Here is a 27,480-nt window from a genome sequence, read left to right on the forward strand (position 1 = left end):
AGAAGATATTAAATTGGAATCTCTATCGATTCCCGATATTCCATTCGGTGCGCTCGTAATAAATTAGTTAATCGAAAAATATATTTGAGTAAATAACATTTTTGTATCGCGTATGAAATCAGATAAATATCATAGTATACAATACATGTGCACGATGGGAAAGAAGCAATATTCTCTATAATATATATTTTCTCTCTAAAAATGTGCAAGCCTGTCAAAGAACCTTGTTAAGAAGTTTTAATCAAAATTTCGCAATTTTCTGCAAATTTCCTACCGTTTTCGTCGAGAACCGAGGTAATTCGCGCGGAAATAATTGGACTCCGCTCCGCGGACGGCACAGACGGCATGCGAAAGACCGACCTTAAATTACTGTATTATAATGAGTTCGTAATAAAGCGCGTTGCCGGATAAAGTAGTATTAAGCGTACAGTATTAACCCGTTGTAAGCGAAACTACTACGGCAACGAAAATGGCCCATCAGGAACGCGCGGATGCTGCGCGTCGGGGTATATCGGTTGCGCTGTCATCATTGTCGTGGTCGTCGTGCAACATTTGAATATGCACGAGTTATTTAACCGGTTCGGTAACACAGCGACGCGTAGTGCAAAACAACAAACCCGGATCCGGCTTGCTGGAAAGGGCTTAGTTACGATGCTTGATTTATGCTTGGTCATGATGATTTTCGTTCCTTTTTTAATTTCTATTTCCTACCACTGGACCACCTGTCGCCATCCTTCTGTCGGCTTAATGCGCGCGTCTCAATTATTTCACAAGGAATTCTGCTTTTCACCGCTTCCGTCAACGAAAGCGTTTGTTAATTTAAAACCGACTCATTTTCAACGAGAACAGAGTACAGTTTGAATTTTCAGATTGTACAAGCGGTAAAAAAAGTAAACGATTTCGCGAAGAGTCAAGTCGAATGTCTCTTTTAAAATTCATCAACAAATACGACGGATAAATATTGTTCATTTCATCGAAGTGCAACAGCGCAAATATTTATTTCCCAATTAATTCCCTCCCCCCCCCCGCCCTCCCTCTCCGTACATCGCAATCACGCGTGAAATTTAATTTCGAGAGTCAAACACACTGCTATTGAAAGTCCTTGGGTAATGCTACGAGACCCAAAAGATCGAATGGTAATTTAATTATCTCCGAAGGTGTTTTCCCCCGTACGATAAAATACGCCCGATAAAACGGTTAAGATCGATATTTCTGTAAATCGTTATAGGCAATCGTTACGGTCAGTTCACTCCCCTTCGGTGCCTACTGATAGTATCGACACAGTTTCGTTCCTCCCGCGGCGAAGGAGGAGGTCTAGAGAGTTTCGATTAACGACTGTGAGTGCACCGTAGCGTAGAGCGATTCGTTTCCTCGATTCAGCCCTGGTCTGCCTCTTCTTCGACGCACACGATGGGTTAATCATAAATCTCGCATTTTTCTCTCGACTCGTTGTGTATACTTGGTTGTCACATATTGCGCGATTGCGGGGCTGCGATAACGGGGGCGTGCAACGTCATTGGCGAGGTAATAAATATTATAGAGAGGAAGACAGAGGAAGAGAGAGAGAGAGAGAGAGAGAGAGAGAGAGAGATGGAGTGAGAGAGAAGCAATCGGTTCATTATTCCGGGGCAAGTTCTAGATACATATAATAAGGCAGCGCAACGTCAAACGTTACGATGATAACAGCAACGTAGCGTAAAGACTGGCTGGACAGCGAGTGCAGGTGATATTTAAAGTCGTTAACGGGAAATGATAGATACGGATCGGCGAGTTGCCTCTAATGGTCCCACCTGAACGCGCCCATGAACGGACGCAGCGAAATACGCGCACCGCGTTACGAGGTGTTTTTCGTATGTTATTTGGATATAATAGTTTCTCCATGCTGCAGCCGAAGGGTCGCGCAACACCCTTACGAGGAAATTACAGCGCCGGCGGGAGCGATCGCTGCGTCCGTTATTAGACGTCGAGCTATGCGAAGGACTCGCGGTTTCGCGGTCGCGGCGCAAAGAATGAAAAGCCGCAGGAGGTGGACACTGACTTTGAGCCATCCTGTACACACCGCGGCGTGCGCGCGTACGCTGCCTTTTTCGATCTCGGCGCGTACGAGCGCGCAGCAACGATTAGCGAGCTAAAGGCTCGCTCTTTTCCTATTTTGCCATCCGTTCTTTCTCCTCGTCCACACAGCGCGCGCTCGCTGCGGCCAGGACTCGTTCCGCGAGCGCCTCTTCTCTCAGCTCACCTGTGTGACGCTCGCGAGGCAGCGGGGAAGCACGCATGGTTGAGTCGCCTAAGTGCACTCGTAGTGTGGAGGCTAGTTCCTTGGGCGACCCACCTACCACCACGTAAGCTCTTTACCGTGACGCACACACATCGGTTTCTACATTTCTTCTTCTTCTTCTTCCTCCTGCCCCTGCCTCGCCCCCGCCCCGCCTCGTTTCTCTCCACCTCCTGCTCTTCCTCGTCCGACGTGTTTTCTCACGAGCACCGTTGTCCGTTGTCCACCGTCGTCCTCGGTCAATAGTACCCGCCCCGAAAGTGGACCTACCATTCCCCCATTATTGCCAGTTATATCCGCCACCCTCGGCAATTCCCATCGCGACGACGTGTGTGACCACTGTATTCGCCGCGTCTCTTGTCCAGGTACCTTCCGTTTGTAGCTATGTTACCGTTAGAGACGTAAGTACGCGTCGTTATGAGTACGATTTAATCGAATGTTATACTAGCGTGCGCTAACATGGGAGCCCAGCCTGCAAGCAAGCGGTGGCGAGCAACTGGCTGCTGGCTGGTGGGTGACATCGCGTGGGTCGCCGAGAACATAACATTCCGCGTTCGAGAGGCGTCCCGAAAGAATCGCGAACGATCAGTCGTCGCGCGGCGGAGCCCCTAAGTAACATCCCGCGCGACTACTCGCGCGCTTCTTTGGCCGAGCGACGCAATATCCTCCAAATAATTCGGCGACAATCTCAATTTCCGAGTCACGGAATCATCGAGCGCCGCGCCGCGCCGCGCCGCGGCGGAAACGGAACGAGGGCCCGCCGCACCGCAGTGCGCGACACGCACCACCCACTCGAAATTCGCCGGGCGTTACCACACGCCCACGCAACGACGATGGCGATGAGAATAAAGCCTAACGACGATGAGGAATCCTATCGATCCATCGCATCGGCGCGACCAGCAGCGAAATACGAGACATTCGAAATCTGTCTGCGCGACGCGCGACGCGACGCCCACGGTGTGAGCGTGGCTTATTTTCGCGCGCGCGCGCGCGCGCTCTCCTCTCTTTCGCCTTCCATCGACATTTCATTATTATCGCCACTCGGCGGACACTCCAACGGCGGATTCGATCGAGTATGATCGCGCACGAGCGCCTACGTGAGAGTCTCGTGAGCGTGGAGTTCGTAAACGCGGTGATCGCCCCCGCGTGTACAGGGTGCTGAGAAATGCCGTGCGTTCGCAGGTGCGACCGGCGCCGGCGGCGAATCTCTCGAACGCGACGAATCCCCCGTACGCGCCGTAGCGGATCTCGCGAATCTCGCGCGATCGATTCTCGAGCGAGCGCTCGTCGCGGCTCGGCTCCGTCGCCGCGACGATTTCTCACGCTTTCAACCCTTTTTGCGTTTCAAAGCTGCGTCGGCGGCATCATTCGAGATTTCTCGCGACGCTCGAGAAACGGCGCGATTTTTCAGTCGGTTTTACAACTAACGGCTGCTTCTTTAGACTCGGGTTTCAAAACCGCGCAAAAGACAGAGTTTTGTAGAAAAGAAATTTTAATGGGATGGCTACGGTGCTCTTGCAGTGTGAAGAATCGGTAATCGCGAGAGTTAACGAGATTGAGGCGATTCTCTTCGATGTACGTACCTTGCGACGAATGGCGATCGCCTGCATGAACGCACAATTTTCGCGCAACCCGAGCTGAAACTCATCAAGGTGGAAAATGTCGCAACTTTTTTACCTCGCTGGCCGTACCGACTTCAATTGCTGCTTCTTCAGCCGCATAACCATATACGCGAACTTGTAGCTTCCGAGCGGATTAGCATTATTCTTCCGAACGTCGACTTAATTAAAACTCCAGACCAGACGATAAATTACAGGGGATCTCACGCTTTGCTTCTTCGGACTCGGTCGCCGGTCGACCGGCCTAATCTAAAATCGGCCGGTCGACGCGCGCGCGCGCGTTTATTAGAATTTCTTTTTTTTTCGGTTCTGTCCAACACCAACCGGCCGGGCGGCGCTTTCTCAACACCCTGTATGCACGCTCTTTTTCGAGCGGCGAGTGTCGCACGATGGAACGCCGGCGTTGGGAGTCGATGAGAGCCGCCGATAATGTCGACGAGTAAACTCGACATCGAACGCGACAGCGGCGTGTATACGGGGCGGCGTTGGACGAACGCTATTCCAAGTCCCGACGCCATTCCCACGTACACGCCGTGCATCGTAGTAACGAGCGGACGATAAAGGGTGAAGAGAATGAATAAAACGCAGGCGAGGCGGCGAGAGGACGCGCGCGCGCGCGCGCGCGGCGAATGAAGGAACGAACGAACGAACGAACGAACGAACGAACGAACGGCGTCATTGGACGTCACAGCGGATCTCCCGATGACGTCGGCTATCCGCCGATAGCGAACCGGTTAAATAGGCTGAACGCGATCGGCGCGCGATCCGCACGGATGAAAAAGGCAAAAAAGGCAAAAAAGCTTTGCGAAAATCCAACGGAATAAAACGTGTGCTTTATTCCGGCGATAGTTCAGGCGATAGTTCAGCGACGCGATACGATGCGAGGAACGCTGATAACGCCAATCGGTCGCCCTTCGAGTCGAAAATTGAATACCAGCACAACCGTTGATCGCGCGCGTCAGCGCGGTAAACTAATCGAGCGCCGTGAAAAGTGCAGCAGATATTGTCGAGAAACAGATGTTTTCTTTGCGAGCGATCTTGCAGTCGATGTTCTCTCGACGAATGTCCGACTTGTAATTTTCGTCTCTTCCGATGAAAATGCTCACGTTGTTTATCAGCCCGGCGGGTGTAAATAATCGAGTGAACTTTGGCCGATGCGAAATGGGATCCGCTCGTTTATAATTAAATTCCGTAAATTCGATTGAAAAATCGATAAGGTCCGTTCTCTCTGAAATTGGCAAACCGACGCGGGGATGTGTCGCATGTTTTTAAGTACAGGGGAAGATTAACAACGTGAATGCGCGCTGCAACGACTATTAGCGACGTAACTTCTTCCACGATGAGAGATGTATGAACGAGACTCGCGGGCGAAACACAGCACTAGGAAAGTTGTACGACTGCATTGTAGCACGGGGTCATTATTCATGGAAAATTCATGGAACATTCCTGTCCGTCGTGATGTTTTCATAATTTATATTCTGGAGAATGTGCGCGCCCCGTAATGCGCCCCGTAAGCGCACACGGCAGATATGCAAATTCCCCAGCAAATTTTCTGCCGATATCGGCCATCGGAAATTAATCCGATGAAGGTCCATCGCTGGCGAAATAATATACGAGCCAATATTTCCATAATCACGCAATATGCGTACGTATTGCATTCAAATTAAATGTACTCCGCGGCGATTGCAAAATTTTGGGCAGGTTCGATAGCTGTCTCTCTTTTCCGCGAATTTTTCTTCGTCTCACGAAGGGAGGAAATTCTGCGAAGCACCGCGCGCACAAGAGGGACAGACGAGACGTTCGTAAGTAGCTACAGACCCGTCATGTCTGGGCGAAGTACAGAAAGAGGGACAGACTCGACGCGTCTGTCAACTACTTGTAGCGCGACTTTTGCACTTCGCGCGCTGAAAATGCGCGACTGTACGATATGATTTTATTATACACGCTTAAGTACGCTGTAAAAATGTTTTCTCTCATCTCTTCCTGCCATGAAAATGCAAAAATTTCAAAGTTTCCTCCTTACGAAAGAATTCATAAAAATAACAACGAACGGAAACGTTGAAAAATGTGAAGCTTTTAAAAAATCTAAAAGCGCAATCAAAAAGGCAGATGAAGCGCAATAAAAATGTTGCGTGAAACATTTTCCCACGTATGTCCCGCTGTTTGAACAACATTCATACACAATCACCATGTCAGATATAATTCATTGATACAACGGTCGGTCCGCGAGCAGACACGCGGAGCGTGTAACTGCCTGAAGCACTAAACGTGCGCGAGGAAACACTCGCGAGAAAGCACGTGTCTCTTATTTTCGGTCTCTCTACGGTCTCTCGCGGCGCGGCGCACGCGAGGCTTATCGAAATCGGGGGCGAGGGACACTCGCCCCCTCGTTGCGAAGCGAGCGACATTGCGACTTCGGACGCATTCTCTGTATGCAACTACGTTATAATACACTGCATAACCACTGCCGGACGGAGTGATTCCACCCGGGCTTCCCTCGAGAGCGTTTCCTATCCGCGTGTATATAATCTCGGAGAGCGTTCCACGCGCCTCCGCGCGCGAGCATAATCAGGTTCGATGGCAGAAATCGATAGTGGATGCGAGCGGCCATCAAGCCGGCCGCGAAAGGGTAAGTACGAGCGAGTATATGTGACTCGTTAAAAATCCCGGACCGACAAGCATCGGACGTGGATATCGGCGTGGCCGCACTCGCGGCGCTGAATCGCCCGTCGAACGGGTTCGCCGGCGGAAAAAGGAAGAGGCGAGGAAATAGGGAACGACTAAAACGCGTACGCGATAGCTGGCTCTAGGCTGCGGACGACGACGACGACGACGACGATGACGACGACGACGGCTCTCGATCGACTTCGCGAATCGTTAATCGATTCTCGCGGCGGTGATCGTGCGTGCGCGATGTCACGCGGCTCTTACAGCTCTATGCCGAGTTCCGTATTTGGAAGTAGCGGCAGTACCGCGCGAGTCGCGCGTGCAAAAACCCGCGTAATTATAGAGCCCGGGGCGCGAGCGCAACGAGCGAGAATTTATGCGCAGGGAAAGCTCAAAGAGACGCGCTTTAGAATCGACCGGCCGGCGAAATGGACAGGTGGGCGTAAGTGAAACCCGCGTTTTACCGATAAGAGCAGCCGCGAGTTCACCGATTGATACGACGCGAGTGTGCTGAAAAAGAAGATAATAATAAGATAATAATCCCGCCGGCGAGAGAGCCCCGCCAATCGCGATAACCAAAAGGAATAGCAAGCGCGAATAAAATAGCAAGATTCCAGACGTATTGCCATCGATTGATCGGCTGCTCGATTAAAAGCGCGATAATAATCGCGTTGGTTCTTCATCGAGGCCGAGCGGAAATTATTTTGACACTTTCCGCGCATCCCCGCACACGGTACGCCGATAAATCATGCCACCGCATAAATATCTCGCGTCTACATCGATACTCGACTCGGATGACTCTTCGCCCGGATGGTAATCGCGCTGGACGCTGGGCTCTCGTTCGCACGAGTGACAGAAACCGGTGGGTGTTGCGAAGCTCGCCAATTAAAATCCCTTATCTCTAATTGGAAAGCGTGAATCGCGGCCGTGAGATCTGCTTAATTCCGATGTATATTAGAAATAAATCAAAGGTGCGATGGAAACGAGTTAGGCGCGTCTCGCACGGCGCGAAGGATCGACTCGCGCTCGCTCGCGATCGAAGGTACGAATTGAACGAGCGAATCGACGAACGAGGAGCGCGCGCGCGCGCGCGGCTAACTTTCCGCGGTCACTGTGAGAAGCTGCTCGATTTGCTGCTCTTATCGTCGCCGCGCCGTGCCCCACATCCCCCATGAGGTAATGATTCTTTACGCAATCGGCGGCCACTGATCTGCCTTTCGATCTAGTGTTCCTTTTTTCGCGCTGCCGGGACGCGGCAGCAGCGTGTTATTACCGATGGTAGAAATCTCGCCGAACTGTACAGCAAGTGGCCGGTGGGGTTCGGGCTTTCCTCCTTTTCCTTCCTCGAATCGTGGGCCTTAATTCGATCCGGTAATGCCGGTACGGATACAACGTTACCCCGCGGTCAAATTGTCGCTGGTAATTGCGACGCGGGCCCCGCCGTTGCATGCGGGCTCCGACGTGGCGGGAACCGAAGGGATTAATAAATCAGCACATCGACGAGCCGCGTATCTCCGAGCCGAGAACTTCAATCCCGCGGTATCGACATTCTCATTTGTAAGCGCAAATTACGGTTTACCGTGAAATTCCAGTGAACGAAAATTGCATTCGCGCGCCGCGAGTCCGTGTTTGATTCCGATTTTCGAGGACCGCCGCGGCCGCCCGCCGCCGTCGAATCGACCGATCGACCGTCGATTCTTGTCAAGCGGGAGATTAACAGATGTCTCTCGACACGTCGGGATTAAGTCACGAGTCGTGATCGAGTTAAATATGTCCGGAAATGATTAAACTTCCCGCGTAACTTCTTGCGTTACGCTGGGTAACTTCGTCAAGTTATTAAGCTCACGGAAGGAATTATAAGAGAATCTCTCGCAAACTCTTATTAATCCTTAGACCATAGCGGAGCATCCGATTAAGAAACTTTAGATCCCGTCGGATTTCATACAGAAAACTACCGTTGTGGAAGCGGCCGCGGCACGGCGGTGTACGCGGCGCGTACGCGCGATATCTCTCTCTCTCTCTCTCTCTCTCTCTCTCTCTCTCTCTCTCTCTCTCTCTCTCTCTCTCGTCGACGACTACGACGACGACACACACATATCTCGCGATCGGTAACGCGGGGGTGACGAGTACAACATCACCACCTTCCTCTCTTCGCCCAGCCCAGCGTTGGTATAAATCGCAAGGGGGACGGAAGGGACAGTAACAGGGTAATTCACAATCACCGATCGAATCGCGTAACATAGTTGTTCACTCGGCAAGCGCGACGACCACGGCGTGGCGACGACACGAACGACTGCGCGCGTACGTACGTACGAAGATCCAAACGAGCGATCCATCACGACGAGGACGAAAAACGAAAATTCGTCGCGGACGTGAGTGTATGCGTTTCTCCAGGCTACGGATCTAACGATCGGCGATCGGGAGATCGCTGGCGGTAGCAACGACGGAGCGAGCAGCTTGATATTCGTCGGACGCGCGTCGCGGAGCCCGGCCGCGTATGAGCACGGAATAAATTATCCCGAGTGCGAGTCTCGGTCTTGTCCCTTCTGCGACCTCTCTGCCTCCCCCTTCTCTCTCTCTCTCTCTCTCTCTCTCTCTCTCTCTCTCTCTCTCTCGCCGTTTCTCTACTCTCTTCTTCTTCTTCTTCTTCTTCTTCTTCTTCTTCTTCTTCTTCTTCTTCTTCTCCTTCTTCTCTTCAACCGTCTCATTCACCCGCTCCGGCAATCACTCCCCGTTGTCGTCGTTCATCCCTCTCCGCTCGCCGCCACGTTCCCTCGTTCTCTCTCTCCCACCGCCGCCGGCGTCTATAATGACTCCTCGTGGTGGGACGATACCGGAAGTGAAGTCAGAACGGCGGAACCAGACGTTCACTCAATGGAAAGTTTGAGCTCCTCCGGCACGGCCGTTCTTAGGTGGCTACGCGTCTGCAAGTCTGCACGTCGCTCGCACTCTCTTCGCGCGAGGAAAATCCGTTCCGTTCGGACAAGCCGCGCGCGCGCGCGCGCGCCCGCCCGCCCGCTCCGGCATTCGCGCGAACGCACGCGAGCAGCTCGCGCGGAAAGAACCTACTCGCGTCGATTTCTCGCGCCCGCGGAAAGAACCTACGAGAGTGCGCGACGCTCCGTGGAAAGTTGATCGGGTGACGAAAGCATCGAGATTTCGAGAGTGTGTTGCGACGCTCAGTTTATAGCTGGATATTTAGTGCGATAAAAAAGTACCGCGGGGAACGAAGACGCTTGATCGAAGTGAGCTAGCACGAGGAAGCGACAGGTGGACAGGCGTCGCTCCGAACGGAAGAATTTTGTGAGATTTCATGAGGAAAGTTCACGAATTAAACGCGTCCCCGTGTCAGTTTCGACGGAGCAACGACGAGTGAATGTCGATTGAATTTCGCCGAAGAATTTTTCGTGTATTTATCGACTTTTCATCGCGTTCATCTCGCGAAAGTTGCGCTCCGGTCGGAAGAATCCGGTGAAGCCACTTTGACGGCGTGTTCGGGGAGAAAGTGGCTAACAGATCGATCAAGCGGAAAGAAAATATACAAGTGACTTAATGAAGATTGCCAAAAAGTAGAGGAAAAGGAAGAAGAGCACACACAAGAGGAACATCCATTTCGGCTTGCATTATCGTCGCAAATAAAGTACGTTTTATTGTGAACCAGCGGAAGTCTTGGGGAGCAGCAAATAGGATCGTCGAGTAATCAAGGCAGCGGTTGAATAAATTGGATCGAGGATATTACAAGAACCGCCGAGAGACGCGCAAGGAAACTCGCCATTAAGCCAAGGCGAGGAAGAAGTTTTCTCTCGGCGAGAAGGAGAACGCAGAAGAAGAAGAAGAAGAAGAAGAAGAAGAAGAAGAAGAAAGGAGACGATAAATTCGCGAGGAGAAACCGCGCACGTCAACTTCCATTTCGGTGACGTTGCGCAAAAATTCTGAGACGCGCGATGCACTCGCGATAAATTATCCGGATTTTCATCTGAAAAATCGAACCCGGGGCACCCGGGAGGGCGGGGGGGGGAGGGGGAGAAGGAGGTTTACCGTTTTCTTCCTTTTTCTCCCTCGGTATTTTTGTCGTGGCGAACACGCTGAAAATTCAGGCTAGTCAGCGCAAACTCGTCCGACGAATAGAGAACGTCACGAGAGAGTGGAGAGTTATTTCCACAGTCGACATCCTCGGACGCGTTTTCCTTCCGCGGGTAACCGCGCGCGAAGAACAGACACGGTAGTCTTCACCGTGCCGAACAATATACATTTTCGCGCGAAAGTGACAACATCGCGCGACAGGGCTCTCTCCTCGGGAAGAAATGCCATGTGCGTGGGCGAGACAAAAGAGCCGCGCGAGACGGTCTCGTCTGTGACGAGAACGGAAGTCCATCGCCAAGAACGCTAATTAACCCAATTTCTTCGCCGAAGTCGTCTCGGCGAAGCCGAGACACGCGCACCTCTCCTCAATTCGTCGTGTCATCGTCCCGCGATTATATCTGCAATTAGCGCGTGGATCACGAGAAAAGCCGAGTGACGTGAAAATCCGAGATAAGTGTCGGATGATTTGAGAAAGAGCCAAGCCGGCTCCCACGAAAGAGAATTACTGTCCGTAAACAGCGTCGTCTCAATGAAAAACAGACCGACGACGAGCTTCGTAATAGCATCCGGTGTGCTCTCAGTATTCGCGGCAACATGCGGCAGCGACAAACGTGCTGATCTATCGTTCATCCGTTTGCTCGCGTAAAAGGAACAATACGTCCCTGATGCGCGACGAAAGGAGTTTTAATCCGAGCAAAAAATCAGCATCTTCTCTCTTGGGTGGTCCTTGCTCGAATCCCTCAAGCGCGTATCACGTTTCTCGCTACGACCACGTGTGATATTCCACCGTCTGTCGGACCCGACAGAGAGAGAGAGAGCGAGAGAGAGAGAGAGAGAGTCCGTGTTGCATAGCGGAGCGACGATTATAGATAATAGACGCCAAAGATATGACCGAGAGAGGGGGAGCGCGACGTATCGTCTGAAGGCGACACGCATGTCGAGCCGCAGAGGCGAGATCGGGGCCCGTCACTATCGATAGCTCGTTCGTGGGATCGTCTCTCGAGACAGCGAGAACAGCGGACCCGAAGTGCATTTATGAAAGCATTCGTCCAGAAATGGTCAGCCAACACGCGATGGCCACCACCGTCCGCAAAGTTAAGCAGGAGAATCGTCTCAGACGGCAGAATCAGAACCAAGGTGCATACAAAAAAGAATATATATATATATATATATATATATATAGATACATGCATATATGTATACACAAACGCGTTGTACATACGCACACTAACTGGCTGTGACTCACTAATGGACAACTATGGACGGCTCGAGGCTCATATGATCACGAGCCACCATCCGCAGATCAGCCCGTAACGTAACTTACACATCCTTATCCCGCGGCCACGGCGAGGCTCTACGCGAGTCACGACTTAGTTGCACGGATGTACCTTCTCGCAGGATTAACGCGGCACCGCCGGGACGCCGTAAGAATATAATAATATGACGCTGATAATGCAATATCCACGCGCACCCATAAGCGGCGCTATTATGCGCCGTTCCGCTGTAATCGCGTCGGAAATATTGTTACGCGGCTACGAAGTAGGGAGTAAAATCCGCGAGTGAGCGCGGCGAGGAAGAAATTAGCGTCGCCCGTTTCGTTTGCCCGACGACGATCTAAATTAGCGATCGAGAAGTCACGCTTTAAGAAGGAACAGCTTAATTAGGCTTCAAAACAATCGCGCTGTAAATGTCGCGGCGAACTCTCTCATTGCGCTTGCGTTCGCTGCATCGCGGCGAACGGATGTTTCTTGCTGTTGCTCTTGCGCGGAAGGACGCGAAAGACGCATCCTCGACGTAGGTTTAGTGTATAATAGCTATGCATAATGCATAGCAATTTGGCCGATACGTCTCTTTCGTTTGAACAAGTTGTTTAACATATTCGTGAGACACGCAGCGCCGTCCGTGATGCGCCATGTGACGCGCGCGCGCGGTGAATGAATAATATTTAAATATATATTAATATTTATCTCACCCCCCCCCCCCTCACCAGCGACTTTATTCCGCCGCAGACGGGCGATACGCGCGAAAAAGTCGGGCGTAGCATGCGACAATCGCGTCGGCCGATTTCGCCGCGCTTCTTTGAACCGCGCCGAACCGCATCGAACGTGGAAAGCGAACTCGACGCGACGCGACGCGACGCGACGCGACGAACGTGAGCGTGATAATGGCGTGAACTCGCGTGTTTTCTCTGTCTCGTAGATGAAGAGGGGCCTTACAAGCCAGTGCCGCCGCCGAAGCCGGTGCCGAACAATCAGAAGAATCAGGACGGTCAGCAAGAGCACGAGCAGGCGGTAGCTGAGTCGCGGTCGACGCGGACGACTTCCGGCCCGGAAAGAAGCGGCATCACGGAGAACGGGCAGATTCGGGGCGCCGCGGCCGGGCAGCCCTTCGCACCGGAATACAGGATGCCACCCTTGTACGGGGGGGAGGAGCAGAGTTCGAGTCAGGCTCAACAGGCGGCCAGTTTGCAGACTCACAGCAGCAAGTTCCCGGTAAGCGCGGCGATAATGCACACGGCCGGCGAAATTACGGCGTTATTTACTTACTTTATTCGCGGGGTGTCTCGCGAGAGAAATTCGCCGTCAATATCGTTAATCTTTCCGGAGATATTCTCTCTTTTCTCCTTCCGCGAACTTTTAGTCCCGCGATCGGGACGAGTGTGTATTTTGCTAGGGAAATGCATCATCTGCGGCGACGTGTAACGTCGATTGGCCCGATGGCGAACGCGATGGCGAATCGTCTCTCCCTCTAGCACGCTTCTCTTCGCGCGAAAGAAATTTATGAGGACTCTGCTCCTCATAAATCGCAAGGAGAATTGAGAGACGTCGAGAGACGTGGAGCAAAACTGGATGGACTTTCGCGAGACGCTCGCGAATAAGTCGAAGCGGTGATCGCGCATTCGGACGAGTTCGATTTTGCAGACGGTAATGTGCAGACGCCGCGAGTGTGCTTCACGCGGATTTCCCGACCGTGTCGTGTAAATACAAAAATCGATTTCACGTGCACGTGCGGAACGTCCGAAGTCTCAGATACACGCTGAATAGCCGGTTCAAATTCCTCGTTCGTGCGTAGAAAGTTCAGCGCTCGGCTTTCCGAGCTGGAACTGACTCGAGCGAGCGCACCTTCGCTGCAACGAGCAGGTCACTAATTATCCGTCCGCGAGGGCGCGCAACACCTTGCTTGCTTCATGGCGCTCCGTATGTACCAGGAACAATGCGACGAAAAAGGGAAAAAAATAACTCTACGGCGCGCATAATGCAGACAGTGCCGACTTTAGATACTTTCTCGCCCCGAGCAAACGCCCTTTTTTATCCTCCGTGCTTTTCGCTTTACGCAAATTCCAGCCTCCGGTATCCGCATTACGATGTGCGACCTCCTTTCCGCTGCGTTCGTTTTATGCAACCTTTTTGCATATTGCTACATTTTTTCAACAATGACGGTGGCTAATACGTTGCCTCGGCCGCGCGGTTGCTTCTTTTGTGCAACGCGAAAACCGCGTAGCGTTCTGTCGATATTTCAGCCATTGTGTGTCGTGTTTTGTTAGGGTTTTCGAGGAAGGTAAGATACCGTTTTCATTGTCGTCACTTTTCAATTTCACCGGGCCCAGGGCCCGGATCCTCGCGCTTCGTACGCGCGGTTGTGCTCGCGGATGAACTAATTAACGAGCTACCGAGCGCATTAATCCCACGTGCGACTGCGATACGTACGTGTAGTTGTACGAGACACCAGAAAAAAGTTTACTTCCGAAATGACTTCTTTTTGCGGTCTCACGGTGCGACATAAATTGTGAAATAATTCGAGAACAGCGACAATCTTGTCAGTCCTTCTCGCGCGAAGCCATTACTTCTGAAATTCGCCAAATGAGTTAGCCGTCGCAACCGAAGTCGCACACGTCACAGACGCCTCGTGTATTCGCGCGCGACACACACACACCCACACACACGGCGATTCAGACTTTCTTTCTCTCGAAATGTTATTTATAGACACGACCGGGCGCACTCGGCGCGCGATCGGCGCTCGTTAATCGCAGAAACTCGACACGCGATTTCCCGGCTTGCGATTTCACGCAATTACCGCCGCGGCGGCCGGCGTCGATGATGCGACGAGAATGCGCGGTGGTCCTCCGAATAAGGAGACTCCTTCATGCGTGCTCGTCGATGCGTCCGTCTTCTTGCGACGACCAGCCGCGGTCGAGTGCGATGAGAAGAAGCTCGGGCACGGAATTCAAGGCATAACTTTAGCTTTATCCGCGGCCAAGCTCGCGTAGAATTTTATTTCTCGGATTCCTCCGACCGCGCAAAAGGCCGACGTGAAAGTTCCACTGATAAACGATCGAGTTCCAGTGTGTAAACCGTGCTAATAATAAATAAATAATTTCTTTCTCTACGAGCGGACGGTATTTCTCTCTCATTCTACCTCTGCCTCGCGGACGGATAGCGCTCGTTTTCGCGTAGCAAAGTTTTAACTATGCATAAGGACCCTGCGACTTTCATTCATTCCTCTCGCGCTTCGTCCTTCTCGGAGATGTTTCTTGCCACAAAAAGGAACAAGGAGAAAATTCGCTCGCTTTCTTCTCAAACAGAATGAATCCACTCCTCGCTTCAATTAACAACACAATGATATATCTCGGGTTGAAAAGACGACAACTCTTAAAGCGTTCACCGAATGATCCGTCTCACCGTCATTCTCTTCGATATCACTCGAAAACATTTCGATTCGCTGCTCATCGGTCAACGAAGGATCCTGATTCTTCGATCATTCTCGAGCGAGCATTTCACTCGACGCGCGTAATTTGTTTTTAATATCTCATCCCGCTCGCAAGGTCCGAAGCAGAATCCGCTTGCTTATCGCGGCGATTTATCATCCTGCCGCTTTTCGTTAGCCGAGCTTTCGTCATCGTGCTGGCTAATTAGCGGAATGCCGCGCGGCTCGGCGCGTAATCACGCGAATAAGGCGCGACCGCGCGACGGCGCGCGTTGATCTTCCGCGTTCGGCGTTAGGAATTAGCGCGCACGGTCCTCGGTGAAATCTTCGGTAATAGTTCGTTGTGCGCCGGTTACGTTCTTGGGAAGGTTCTCAGAGGTTCTCCGTCGAGACAAAGGGGGCATCATACCGCGAGGCGCGTACCGTTCGCCGGAAGTCGGCAAAGGGGAGGAGCAGCGGGAGGAAGAGAGGAGAAGAGGGGCTCGTTCGCGCGATAGCTGTTTAGATAGACCGTATTTCTCCGCACGAATCGGCTGCTCGCCGGCTGAGAATAGAACTGCCGCGCGCGAATTAACGCCTTAACGGCCGTCTTTGTCATTTTCGCCAACGCCTTCATCGTCGATTCTCGCCGCCGCCGCCGCCGCCGCCGCCGCCGCCGCCGCTACCGTCGAGGTGCCGTTGAATCGCGTGACGTAGACGCACGCACTCACACGCGCGTACCGTGCGCCCGGCCGATCGAAGGGCAAAAGTTCTAAAAGCGCCGCCGCGTCCGTCAAGCCGATTGATCAGAAACGAATATCCGACGCGCGCGCGCGCGAGTCAGCGTTAATTAACCCTTTTTCGCCGGACGCTGTCGCGCGCGTCCCCCGATCTATAGCGTTTTAATTGCCGCGTGGCACAAAAGCCTGCGGAGCAGGCCTCTCGACGCATTAATCCTCCCTCTGACAGAGAAAGAGCGATTGCAGCCGACTCCGCGCTTCATCGCCGTCGCTCTCCGCTCGGCGATGAAAACTCAATCGCGCGAGACGCGGAAAATTCCGAGCACGGCGCGAGTCGCCGCGGAATGATTACGCATCGCTCGGGGGTTGTTTTCCGGCCGTAATGCGAGATGCACCGCGATATCCCTGGAAAGGGGCAAAGCGGACAAGAACTCGCACTCGGGAGATTACATTGGAGAAATGACTGGAGAAAAGCGGAGCGTCTCCCCCCTGTCTCCCGCTCCGAGTACGAGTCAAGGCTCCTCCACCGAGCCAGAGGACACGCGCGAATCGCGATAATTCAGTTCGCCGCGTTTGAAATTATCGTCCTCCGCAGGAGCCGCAAGTCCGTTACGCGCGCGAGGCTATCTTTCATCAAAGATTCAATGTCTCCTAAGTGCCGGACGTAAAAGCCGCAGTTAGGAGAGAGAATCCAATATCAGTGATCCGAGCGCGCGCTGCCCGTTCGTCGCCGGTGCCGTTGGTATTATCCCCTTCGCGGGCGGGGGAGGCAGGGAGGGAGGGAGGGGAAGGCGAGAATCGATCGGTATTTTTACTCGCGCGCGACGCTCACGCCCCGACGTACCGCGCGTGTACGTACGCGCTCGTACGTCGTGACGCCGAGTTCCCATTAGCACGCTTTATTTCTTCCGCAAAACATCGTCGCGCGCCCGCTCGAGCTTTTTATATAATCTGCAGCTTTATGACGCAACGTGCACGCGCGCGCGGGTGCGTATGCGCGCGTACACACCGACGCGTGACGTCACGTCACGTCCGCCGGTTTGCCCCGACGATGCGGCTAAAAACAGCCTTTGTTTATCTTTTCTGTTTTCTTCTTTGCGAAAATGAGAAACGTGCTCGTTCGGTACGTTTGGATCGTTCGACCGCAGGCCGACAAAGGACGAACCAGAGTCGCGAAGTGGCGGAAGAAAAATTAACAGTCGCGCTGTGTTACGTTCGCGTAACTCGTAAAGCTCATCCCGACGGGAAAGCTCGCGGATTTCGACGCGCATCCGGCGCGCTCGATCATCACCCTCTGCGTCGGGGAAGGCAAAAACTTCGCGAGCAAACGGTCGGAATCGTCAAATATTAAATATGCAAATCGCGTCGTTTGTTATCAGTCCCTCGTCCGTATGTTGGTTTGCGTTAATTAAAGTGCGCCTGCTGCTCTTTCGCGTCCCAGCTATTGGCTATTGGCTGGGCTCTCGCGCGAATGCCCAGAATTTCCAGAATATAGACTCGTGAGAAGAGGAGAGAGACACGCTTATTAATAGTAACAATGATGACAATAATAATAGTAATAATAATAATAATAACAACAACAAGCCTGCTGCTTTGTCAACGCGTCTCCGGACTTTTAATCAGTTTTCAGAGCAGCCACGCGCGCTGCGGAGGCCCGCAGGAGCGAAGGGCTGCGGCGCGGCGGCCTCGGAATATTTCGCTCGCGGATTTCCCTCTCGCGCGGACGGGACGTCCGCACGTAGTCCCTACCCCAGGCCGGTATTGCCGATTTTCGCGGGCTTCGGGGCGCAGGGCCTCGGAGGAGCTCCGAGAAAGCGAGAAAGAGTCCTCGCGCGATATCTGCGCGTACCTACGCAAGCGCGGGCTTGCTTATATATCCGCAAGCGTGATTATGCAGGGGGCTTAGCTGCCTACGTGCATTTATTTTCCGCGGCAGTAGCTCGTTTCATCACGCTTGCTTTCTTCCGAGCGCGATGCCTAGCGTCGTTGGCAGGCTCGCTGTAAGATCGCCAGCCAGCCAGCCAGCCAGCCAGTTTAGTTCAGTGACACCTACTCTGCGCGCGCTGCGTTATTACGCGCACGCAACGAACGCACACGTCGCTGTCGGTGGTTGCGGCCGCGCACGCACTTTGCGTATCATCGTGCGGTGCCGTGCCGTGCCGTGCCGTGCCGTGCGTGCGAGCCCGCTTCGACACGGATGTTCTACCTGGCGTGGACGCGCGGACCGAGGAAGCTCCTCCGCGGAAAATTTCCCGGCGATGGCCGACGTCTGCCCGACTATAGATCGTCCGTTTGTTTTTGCTCTGTTTAGCTAGGTGCATACAGCGCCTTTCAGAGCACGCTCGGTTGCGCGTGAGCTGAGAGGAGAATTCATTTGCGCCGGCCGGTGCGCGCTGGTTTCGCGGAAACCAGCGGTTTCAGGAAACTGCATATTTGGAGAGGAGGAAATCGGGGCTGGTGGAAATGAAGTTGCGAGTCGGCGATCTCGCAAGCGGGGGTCTCTTGTCGTCGTGAGACGAACGATTTTACAAAAATATTGAAAAACTTTTTGCCAATGCCCGGGAGAGAATGGAAGGTTGAGAGATGAAAGATCGCGACGATAAGATGAACGAACATGAAGATGATGTACGAATGCTATCGGACGGATACGAGAGATTTGTCAGTTTTTTGAGAGGAAAGTAGGGCGAGTCGTCGTTTGACGTCTAAAAGGATATCTGTATTACTGGTAAAAAAAGAAAATCATCAGTCCTTCGAGATTGAGGATAATTTCGTTCCCCGCTTCGTTTGACAAGCGCTGCTATCGCCTCTTCGACTTCGACGAGTGATCGCTGACCGAACGCACGCAACGCGTTTACGAGGAGCCGCGAGATGACGCGTTTAAAAAAAAAATCACTGCTTCTGGCGAACGATAAACCTCTTCCGTTTGCAGATAGAACGCGAGTTGGTACTGTCGTCGGCGGACAAGAACTCCAAGATTCCCATTCTTCACGAGTACAAACAGAGGACCGCCGGAAGAGTCGCCATCGCGCCGGATGCGCCGATCAAGCAACAGGCCTGGGTTCAGGAGGTGAGTCCGATCCTCCGCGATAATTTACCCGTGAGGGACCCGTGAGGTGACTCGCGCTGATTCTCCGCTCTGACTCTCCCCCTCCGGGCGACAGCCGTTACATAGCATAACGGAGGGAGCATGCCAGTTTTCGCTCGCTCATTGTTTAAAGTGTGGCACAAAGTGAACGCTGGATCTCAAACATTCGATCAAAATGCAAAATGTCAGCTGTCGGCTGAGGCGCGGTTCCCCGCGGACAAAGATCGCACAAAACATCCAAGCAGCCGGAAAAGAAAGCAGAAGGGATAAAGCCAGAGGGAGGAAAAATGACAACGAGTCGACGCGGGGCGATTCCGAATTCACAAAGGACACTCACGCTCGACGTGGTCGCAGTGAGACGGATCTTTCGTCTCTCTCTCTCTCTCTCTCTCCCCCCTCTCTCTCTCTCTCTCTCTCTCTCTCTCTCATCTCGGCAACGCGACTGCACGGTCGTGCGGCGCGATCGTTACGAAATCCCGCGATTAATCGGGCGTCACGTATACGCGGCGTTATGCACACGGCCACCCACGCGTACGCCGCCGGCGCTGCAGGCGGCGTCGGTAGGCGTCGGCAACGCGCGCGCGTGTGCCGCCAGGCGTTTTTTTCTTCTTTTCTTTCTTCTCCGACCGCCGATACTCTGTATCGATACCCTCGGAGGATGGGTGTGGAAAACGATGCCCGATCGTAAGTTGATATACGCGCGTCCTCTTTTTGTTCACCGTGCCTGTCCCCATTTTCCTTTTTAGCGGACGACCTCTCTCCGTTTCGACGTGGCGCTCGCATCCGCAGCGTCTCACCCTTGCCACCGCCTCGCTTTCCTCCCGTCCCCCGATACGATTCTTCGCGAGGATTCGCATCGCCGCCGGCAATACCTCAATCGCGTCCTTGACGATTTTCACGCGCAATTAACCCTTAAAAGGCCACCGTCAAATATCACCCCAAATTAACTTTTGCTTTTATGTTTATAGCAAACGCTTTCATGTTTATGTGCGAGAATTGATCTATTTTGTCATAATGTTGTCGCTACTGATAAATAGTGTAAATAAATGCCTGTAAAATCAATGATGTCAGTGTGGTTACGTTTTTTTAACAAGATCAAAAATTCGCATGGAGTGAAATTTCACCCATGGCAGCCTTCGATGGTTTAACCGGTCAGTCCGCCCCGTTCGCTCAGATCGGCCCGATCTATTCTAACGCGCTTTCAAGTCGGTATTAGACCGTCCGCCCGACGGCTCCACGGCCGCGCCGCGCGACGTAAATTATAATCCTCCGCTGTCATTTCCCGGTGAGGTGCGCGTTAACGACGGACCGTGAGAAATAGACGTCACCGCGATCGTACGCGCGCAATCTCGCCGTATACGATATTGATGGGTCCGCGTATCGCAAGAGCAACAGAGCTTTAACAGTTACGTCTATAATATACTCCGAGTGTGCCGTGAATCGCTCTCTCTCTCTCTCTCTCTCTCTCTCTCTCTCGCTCTTCCTCTCCCCCTCTCTCCCTCTGTCTATCTCTCAGTTTACGAGATCGCGCAGGCTAAATTGTATAGTTACCGGTCGTGGGGTAGTCACCGGCCACGCCATTGATCCCACAATGGTGGTCCGTTTATGGGTACTTCGAGCGATCCGTTTAGAAACTTCACCGCGGTCCTCGCGCGAATCGCGCCAACCACCGTACCAACGACGCGAGAAATTCGCGTTTCCCCTCCCTCCTTCCCTCCCTCTCTCCCTTATCTCTCTCGATATCGCGCTGGTCTTCGGAATGGACCGATCTATTCATTACTAAACTTTCGCCAGATCGCCTCAACGCAAGAATCCATTATCCCGACGTCCATTTCTTTCCGAAAGTTCGTCAAAACTTCTTCAGCGTCGTACAGGATGCCATAAATTTTCCCGTTTTGGCGATTTCACTCTGACGCGCGAACGTCCTCTCGCGTACGTCAGAGTTCGATGTTATCGTTCTCGCTTCCGTTTCATTTTCTCGCTGCAACAGCGTGTCTTTGCAACGTTGTTCCGTCGCTGGAGTTCCGACTGGAGTCGCAGGTGAAGACGAAGAGCAGAAGCTCTTCTCGGGGAATCCACGGCGATTTCGCACGTGGCAGACGAACACCACGCGCGACAACACATGCCGGATGACCAACTTTTGTGTAGCCTTTCGAATTACTCAAATCTACTTTGCATAATACGCGCGATCGTGCGAGACGACGCTTAATCAGCCTCGGACGTGACCCCCGGCGACGCGTCGCGCCGGCTGAGAAACAGAAAAGAGCGAGCGGAGCAGAGAGAGAGAGAGAGAGAGAGAGAGAGAGAGGCGTCCCACGTAGCTCGTAAACCCATTTCCAGCGTTCTCCGGAAACTACCTTAGCGCAGCTAACTCGACACAAGGACTCGATAAGTAAATTTTTTCCCACTTTCGTGGAAGGCGCGCTGCGCTTTCGCCGCCTCTTGTTCTCCCTTTTCAGCGCGCCAGCCGTACACCCTTTCGCTTCAATCCGTCCTTTAGAACTCGGCGCTCTCGCCATGGAAGTTTCGCCGACGTGTCAAACTGTCGCGAATTGAAGAGTTCGCTCGCAGAAGCGTATGGAAAATGTAAATCCCATTCAAATGGCAATTCGTAGCCATTTCCGTTCCGGGCGACTTCACGAAACGTCCGACCCGCTGTGCGCGCAGAGAATTCTTCTTCGCTTCCTCTCGTGTAGGAAAAGGAGACAAAAAGGAGAGCGTCAGAGCCGTACGCATACGCGTCACCGTCAGGGGTCATGCGTGATTTTTCCACGAGCGCAATCTCCCGCACGTGAAATTTCCTTCTAATCTCTCTCTCTCTCTCGTACGGCTACGGTAATCCGGCACGGTATCGACACGGCCATAAGTCAGACAGCCACTTCCGTATGCACGATGCGCCGCTCGCGGGCCGCCCTACGTGGCCGTTGTTATTCCAGGCGCATCTCTTCCTAAGAACCGTAGGATTCAGTGCGTGAACTTTGAAATTCTCCGTGTCGCGCTCCGAGGTGCACACATGCACACGCACATACACGTACACGCACACGTGCACGCGCTCACGGCTGTAAGCGCCGTGATCCCATGTCCTCCTTCCAAGGGAATCGTATTCGATCCTGGAAAGCCGATAGCCGATCGCTTTATTTTACGACCACCGTCGGTCAACTGTTACACAGCCGAGCCGGTTAGGGCCGCGAGTCGCCGACGACGCGTCGCGCTCGCGTTGCGACACGTCGTCGTAAAATCATTATAATTTCGCGCCTCACACGTCACACGTCACACGAGCCTCTCTCGTCATCGATAGCGTGTGTTCATCTAACGGCGCTGTTCTCCGGAATGTGATTATTATAACGCATACTTTTACGGCGGTTAATTCAGTTTGTGCCCGCTCTCCGTCGAACGGTCAAATTCCCCGTGACTCAATGCCGCCGCTCGCCTGCCTGCCTGCCTGCCTGCCGAGTCCCGTGAAATTCCGGCTATTTCGCCAGGGATCGGTGCAGCCGACTCCCGGCGAATTTCATCCGAGACGCGCGATTTGCTTCCTTGTAAATCTCGTCCCCGCTGCGACATCTCCGCAGGCATCTTCTCGTGCGCACAAACCTCTCGCGGAACGTCCGTCCTGATCCGTTCGTTCGCAGCGAGCGCGGCGTGTGATCTGTCGCAAAGCGCAATTCGAGCGTCCCCGTCGTTTTGCGTAACGATTAAACGGGCTCGCTCGCCCGTGAAATGACGTATTAATTGTATATCGGAAATTTATAAATTCGTGTTTCATCTCGGTACGCATTATATGTTATTAATCATACAGGTACATTAATATGGCGGAGAGTATCCGGAGAGATTGGAGTCGACATAATCTTCCGCAGCTGGGCCGTGAAACAACGAGCGTCAGAGTCGCGGGGGGGCTTTATTTCTCCAAAGTCCCTCGCTTTTATTAAACGATCCACGGCGAAAGTACGTTTCGCGAGCAAACTTTAGATGAGTTCCGCTCGTTGAGAGTTGGACGAGTTTGGGATACTGCTTATGTCATAAGTGCGCGTCGACCGCGCGGCTTTGCGCTTGTCGGTGGGGCGGGGGAGGGAGGGGAGGAAAATCTCTTTCGGCGGATCTCTTGCGGCAAACAACACGCATACGCATACGCTGATAACGTAGCGATTTTCCAATAACAGAAGCAGCAAACGTTATACGCCTGTACGCGTATATCCATTTCTCTACGGTGATAAAAATCTGGCGAATTAAAAATAACACGAAAACGACAGAAGAAATATGCGCGAGCCGAAAGCTCGAATCCGAAGCGGCGATCTTCGTTTGCGCGGAACCGTTCACTTCCGTAACTCGACGAAAAAAACGCAGCGCGCGATATATTTGGAGTGACTCGTCTCGGTGTCTCCGTCCCTCTCACCGTAGCGCACTAATTCGCTCGTCGATCGCTTATCGCGAGAGTTTCACACGCTTCCCTCGCTGCTTTTTGGCACGCGAACTGCGCGCCAAACTTTCCTCCAAGTGTTCGCTAACAGCGCGAAGTTACTCGTAACTACAGACGCATATTACGCGTGTAGAGGGATTATTAATATGCGCCTGCCGCGCAAATCATCTGATACGTCGATTCGCCAGCGCAGCGGGAGAGGGCGGGCGGACGTAAGTTTATTTAATTAGATCCCGACTGCTCTCGCCGCTCGGCCGTTTTAATCGGCGAACATGGAAGCGCGAGGTGGCTGCTTCCACGTGGCCGGTAAGCGCCACTTTCCGACACCGCGGTTGTCCTTTTAGCCACGCTACACGCCGATAAGTAATTATGTATTCCTCGTTTGACGGCTTAATTGGTCGCGTCTAACGAAACCGCTGTTGCGAAGTTAGCGAATTTATGGACGTTATACGCCCCATCATTTATGCCTCTACGAGGAATATTTCAGGAACGCGATGTTCTTTCACGTAACGACGTGCGCTTGTTGCTGTTGACGCTCGTACGATCTTTATTTTTTCTTCTGTGCTCTCACAGGGAACTCAGATGCAGGAAATAAGGCAGGACGGCCAAGCGAGGGGCTATCAGTCACAGGACACTTACTCGTAAGTATGCGATAGCGATCGTCAGATCAACAACCTGACGCGCGTGGATATTTCAGGCGTAAAATTTCGTCAGTATTCGTCGGTAGCGAATGAAACACAGCTGCAAATACAAATGTCTGAGTAAAAATCGGAAGATAGATGGGATACAGATGCGACCGTTTGACGTGTTGAAGCAGCATTATAAATCGCCGTATACGCCGAACAAAATTTCGAGTTTGTTTTAAGGTAAACGAGACTTTTGAAAGAACTCGGGGAATCTTGCAGAAACATTAGAGTGATTGTTTCGCGGTATACAATCCTGGGATGTACAAGTCCTGGGAAGTACAAATGTCGTTATTATTATATACCACGTTAAACCACGACTGAACCAAAAGCTCGTTTTTTCTCCGAATAACTAGCCCCTAAAGTTTAGCGCTCCTCGGTGTCTTTTAATCAGCCGTCGAGACGCACGCGAACGGGTCGTGATCGACTTTGGAAATTTGCCTCCAGTGCGTCTCTGTAATTGTAGTGTAACCGACACTAGACTGAATGCAGCAGATCACTTCCCGATCGTTAGCAGCAGTCTTAGTATACGCACTATCGCACGCCGCGTATATCGTCCTAATTACTACTCGAGTCATATCAGAACGAGCGAATCAGAATCAGAATTTCTGATCGACGCTTTCATTAGATCGACGTCGAGCGGGGCGGTGCCGAGGACGACGACGACGACGACGACGACGACGGTCCCGACGACGAAGATCGACGAGGAGAAGACCAAGTCGTTGTCGAGGACCTATCACACCATTAAGGACATGATCTCGAGTCGGTTCGGGCCGAGTCGCAAGGACGTAGAGCCGGAGCCGGAAGCGAGTCTCAACAACGTCACCGAGGAGCTGCGAAAGTCGAGCAGGAGCATTGACGACGACGAGGCCAGGAAGAAAGAGGGGATCTACGGGAAACCCCGCGCGCAGGAGCCGTCGGTCAACGTGCAGCAATATCCGAAAAATGCTTACGGTAAGTCGCGGAAGCGCGCGCTCAGCGCCGCCGCGCGGATAATCGAGCGCGGTGTTCGCGCACCGCTGCCGAACGATGTTCCGTTAATTAGTTCATAATTGTTGATTAATTACGGAAGAGCAGCGGGATTTTCCCGCTCTCGTTAAATCGCGGAATCGCGATGAGTGCGAAGCAACGGTGCGCTCGCGCATAGCGCAACGGCTTCCCCTGCGGTATCTTGCGCGAATTACGCTTTGCAGGAACAGAGAGAGAGAGAGAGAGAGAGAGAGAGAGAGAGAGAGAGAGAGAGGGAGAGAAAGAGAGAAGGAAAAAAATGCACAGTGGTAGTTATTATTAGACCGGCGCGAAAGGTCCGTCGCTTTTTGCGCAAAGGTCCGTTTTAAATAAAATTATCGATTTTCATCCAGCGAAATGACGTGACGTCGTGCGTTCGCACGGAGGGAGGGGGAGAGGAACTGCGGCCGCAGTTCTAACAATAGCTTGGATTAATCAACCGTTTCCGCCAAGTATTGCCGTACTTACGTATACGACGAGGTGGAGGCAATGATCACGCGCGAAACGCTCGGTTTGTCGCTTGCCCGACTTGCGCGCTCGCGACGCTTTCAGCTCTTCCGCGTTGCTATGTATAATTTCTGCAATTATAATGACTCGTTGTGCAGAACGCGCGTCTGAAAGTCGACGCGCGCAAATAGAGGGGAAACTCGGAGTTTAATTAACTTCATAATCAACAGCATGGCATATCGCACGTATTATCGTACGATATACGCCAGACACTTTGGCATTTCTGCAACGCAGAGCCCGGCGGCGCAGCGGCCGCGCGGTGTAACGCGCGGCGTGTTTGCTTAATTTCGCGGGTAGTCGCGACGCGGACGTGGCGCGTGCGCGGCCGCTGCCAACTGCATTTACGTTCAGTCGGAATGCGAGTTTAGGAATCGTTACGTCGCAAACGTGTGCCGTCGCTGCACACATCGTCGGCGAAGAGAGAATTTCGATCTGTGACGCGCGACCGAGCGTCTCTCTCATTCTCTCTCATCGAGCACCTGCGGCGACACTGCCTCTCCTCCTGTCTATTAATGATCAAACAACAGAGCGCAAGAGTAATGAGAAATATAATTGCGCGTACGTACGTACGTACGTGTACTTGATGAAGAGAAAAAAAGAAAAAAATAAACGCTGCACTCTCCGCAAATGCGCGTGCTAAGGTGAAGGTTCTCTTAGCGCAATAATATGATGAGCTGAAATAACGTCTGGGCTTTCTCTCTCTCTCTCTCTTTCCCTCCCTCTCCGGCGCTCAGGTCAGTACGGTCACTCGTACGGTTATCAAAGCGGCCAGCAAAACGTACCTCTGCCAGGCCAACTGCAGCCGACCGCGACCATTCAGCCGAACCTGCCGGGACAGAGCGCTCAGCTTCACGTGACCCACCACACTCCACCGGCGGGAGTTCAAACGGTTCATCAGACCCAGGTTACCGCTTTCGGCCAAGCCACGACAGCAGGTGGGCAGCAGGTGCAAAACGTTACGAGGGAGTACGTGGTTCAGACACCGGGCGGAATGACCGGCCAGCAAATGCATCAAGGGATCCATCAGAATCCCGCGCAAGGACAGGTGTGTACGCGCGACAGCAAAGCGAGATTCTTCAGTATCGAAATATCTGACTGCACGATATGCACGAGATCTCTGAGAAAAATTCTGAGAAAGAGCTCCCGCGATTCACGCGCTCGTCTCGGCTCGGCTCGCACCAATCGAGATCCCTCCGACGTGCTCCATTATCAACGTACTCGGACGAAGCGTATCGCGCTGCGGTCGGTGCATTTTCGGCATTCTCACGTGAATGCGGATATCTGAAATATCGCGTGGAGAGAAGAGAAAGACCTCTCCCTCGGCAGCCGGGCGGAAAGATAAATGTCTCACGGCTAGTCGTGCGTCGCGCGCTTGCCCCCTCCCCTCCCCCCCCTCCCGTGCGACATCTCCTTCATATAAATTCAAATCAAGCAACAAGCAGCCGCGTCCGCGCAACCGCTTGCTTTTTATTCACGGCCGACTCCGTGGCGGTGCAACGCTCGCCTAAATTTCACGCGATACAGCGCGACATGGCGCGTGACAAAGCCCACGAAGGTAGTCCGTCCGCCGTAGATCGCGGCGATTAATCGCTAGCGTTTAGCGACCGTCGACATTTTAATTTGTTAAATGACGGGTGATACGACGGACGATGCAGATACGGACGCACGTAACGTCGCGTTGCACGTAGCGTTCGTTCGCTCGGCGAACAACGC

The 27,480-nt window shown here is 52.8% G+C and overlaps 1 protein-coding gene across 4 annotated transcripts in view; it reads left to right on the forward strand.

The window, feature by feature from the left end:
- LOC105187047 (uncharacterized) overlaps positions 1–27,480 on the forward strand; it is a 47,113-nt gene that overhangs the window by 13,719 nt on the left and 5,914 nt on the right. For 3 of the 4 annotated variants that reach the window (XM_025303290.1, XM_025303288.1, XM_025303291.1), the window contains exons 1-6: positions 10,640–11,781; positions 12,844–13,136; positions 18,997–19,134; positions 24,143–24,210; positions 24,881–25,206; positions 26,502–26,812. In XM_025303290.1, the coding sequence (XP_025159075.1) occupies positions 11,700–11,781; positions 12,844–13,136; positions 18,997–19,134; positions 24,143–24,210; positions 24,881–25,206; positions 26,502–26,812 (1,218 nt within the window). In that variant the 5' untranslated portion in view covers positions 10,640–11,699. Of the gene's footprint in view, positions 1–10,639; positions 11,782–12,843; positions 13,137–18,996; positions 19,135–24,142; positions 24,211–24,880; positions 25,207–26,501; positions 26,813–27,480 lie in introns of those variants that run through there. The other variant, XM_025303292.1, reaches the window with a different exon arrangement.

The sequence above is a fragment of the Harpegnathos saltator genome, unplaced genomic scaffold (genome assembly GCF_003227715.2).
Source record: "Harpegnathos saltator strain DR-91 unplaced genomic scaffold, Hsal_v8.6 scaffold539, whole genome shotgun sequence".
In the NCBI taxonomy this organism is placed as follows: domain Eukaryota; kingdom Metazoa; phylum Arthropoda; class Insecta; order Hymenoptera; family Formicidae; genus Harpegnathos; species Harpegnathos saltator.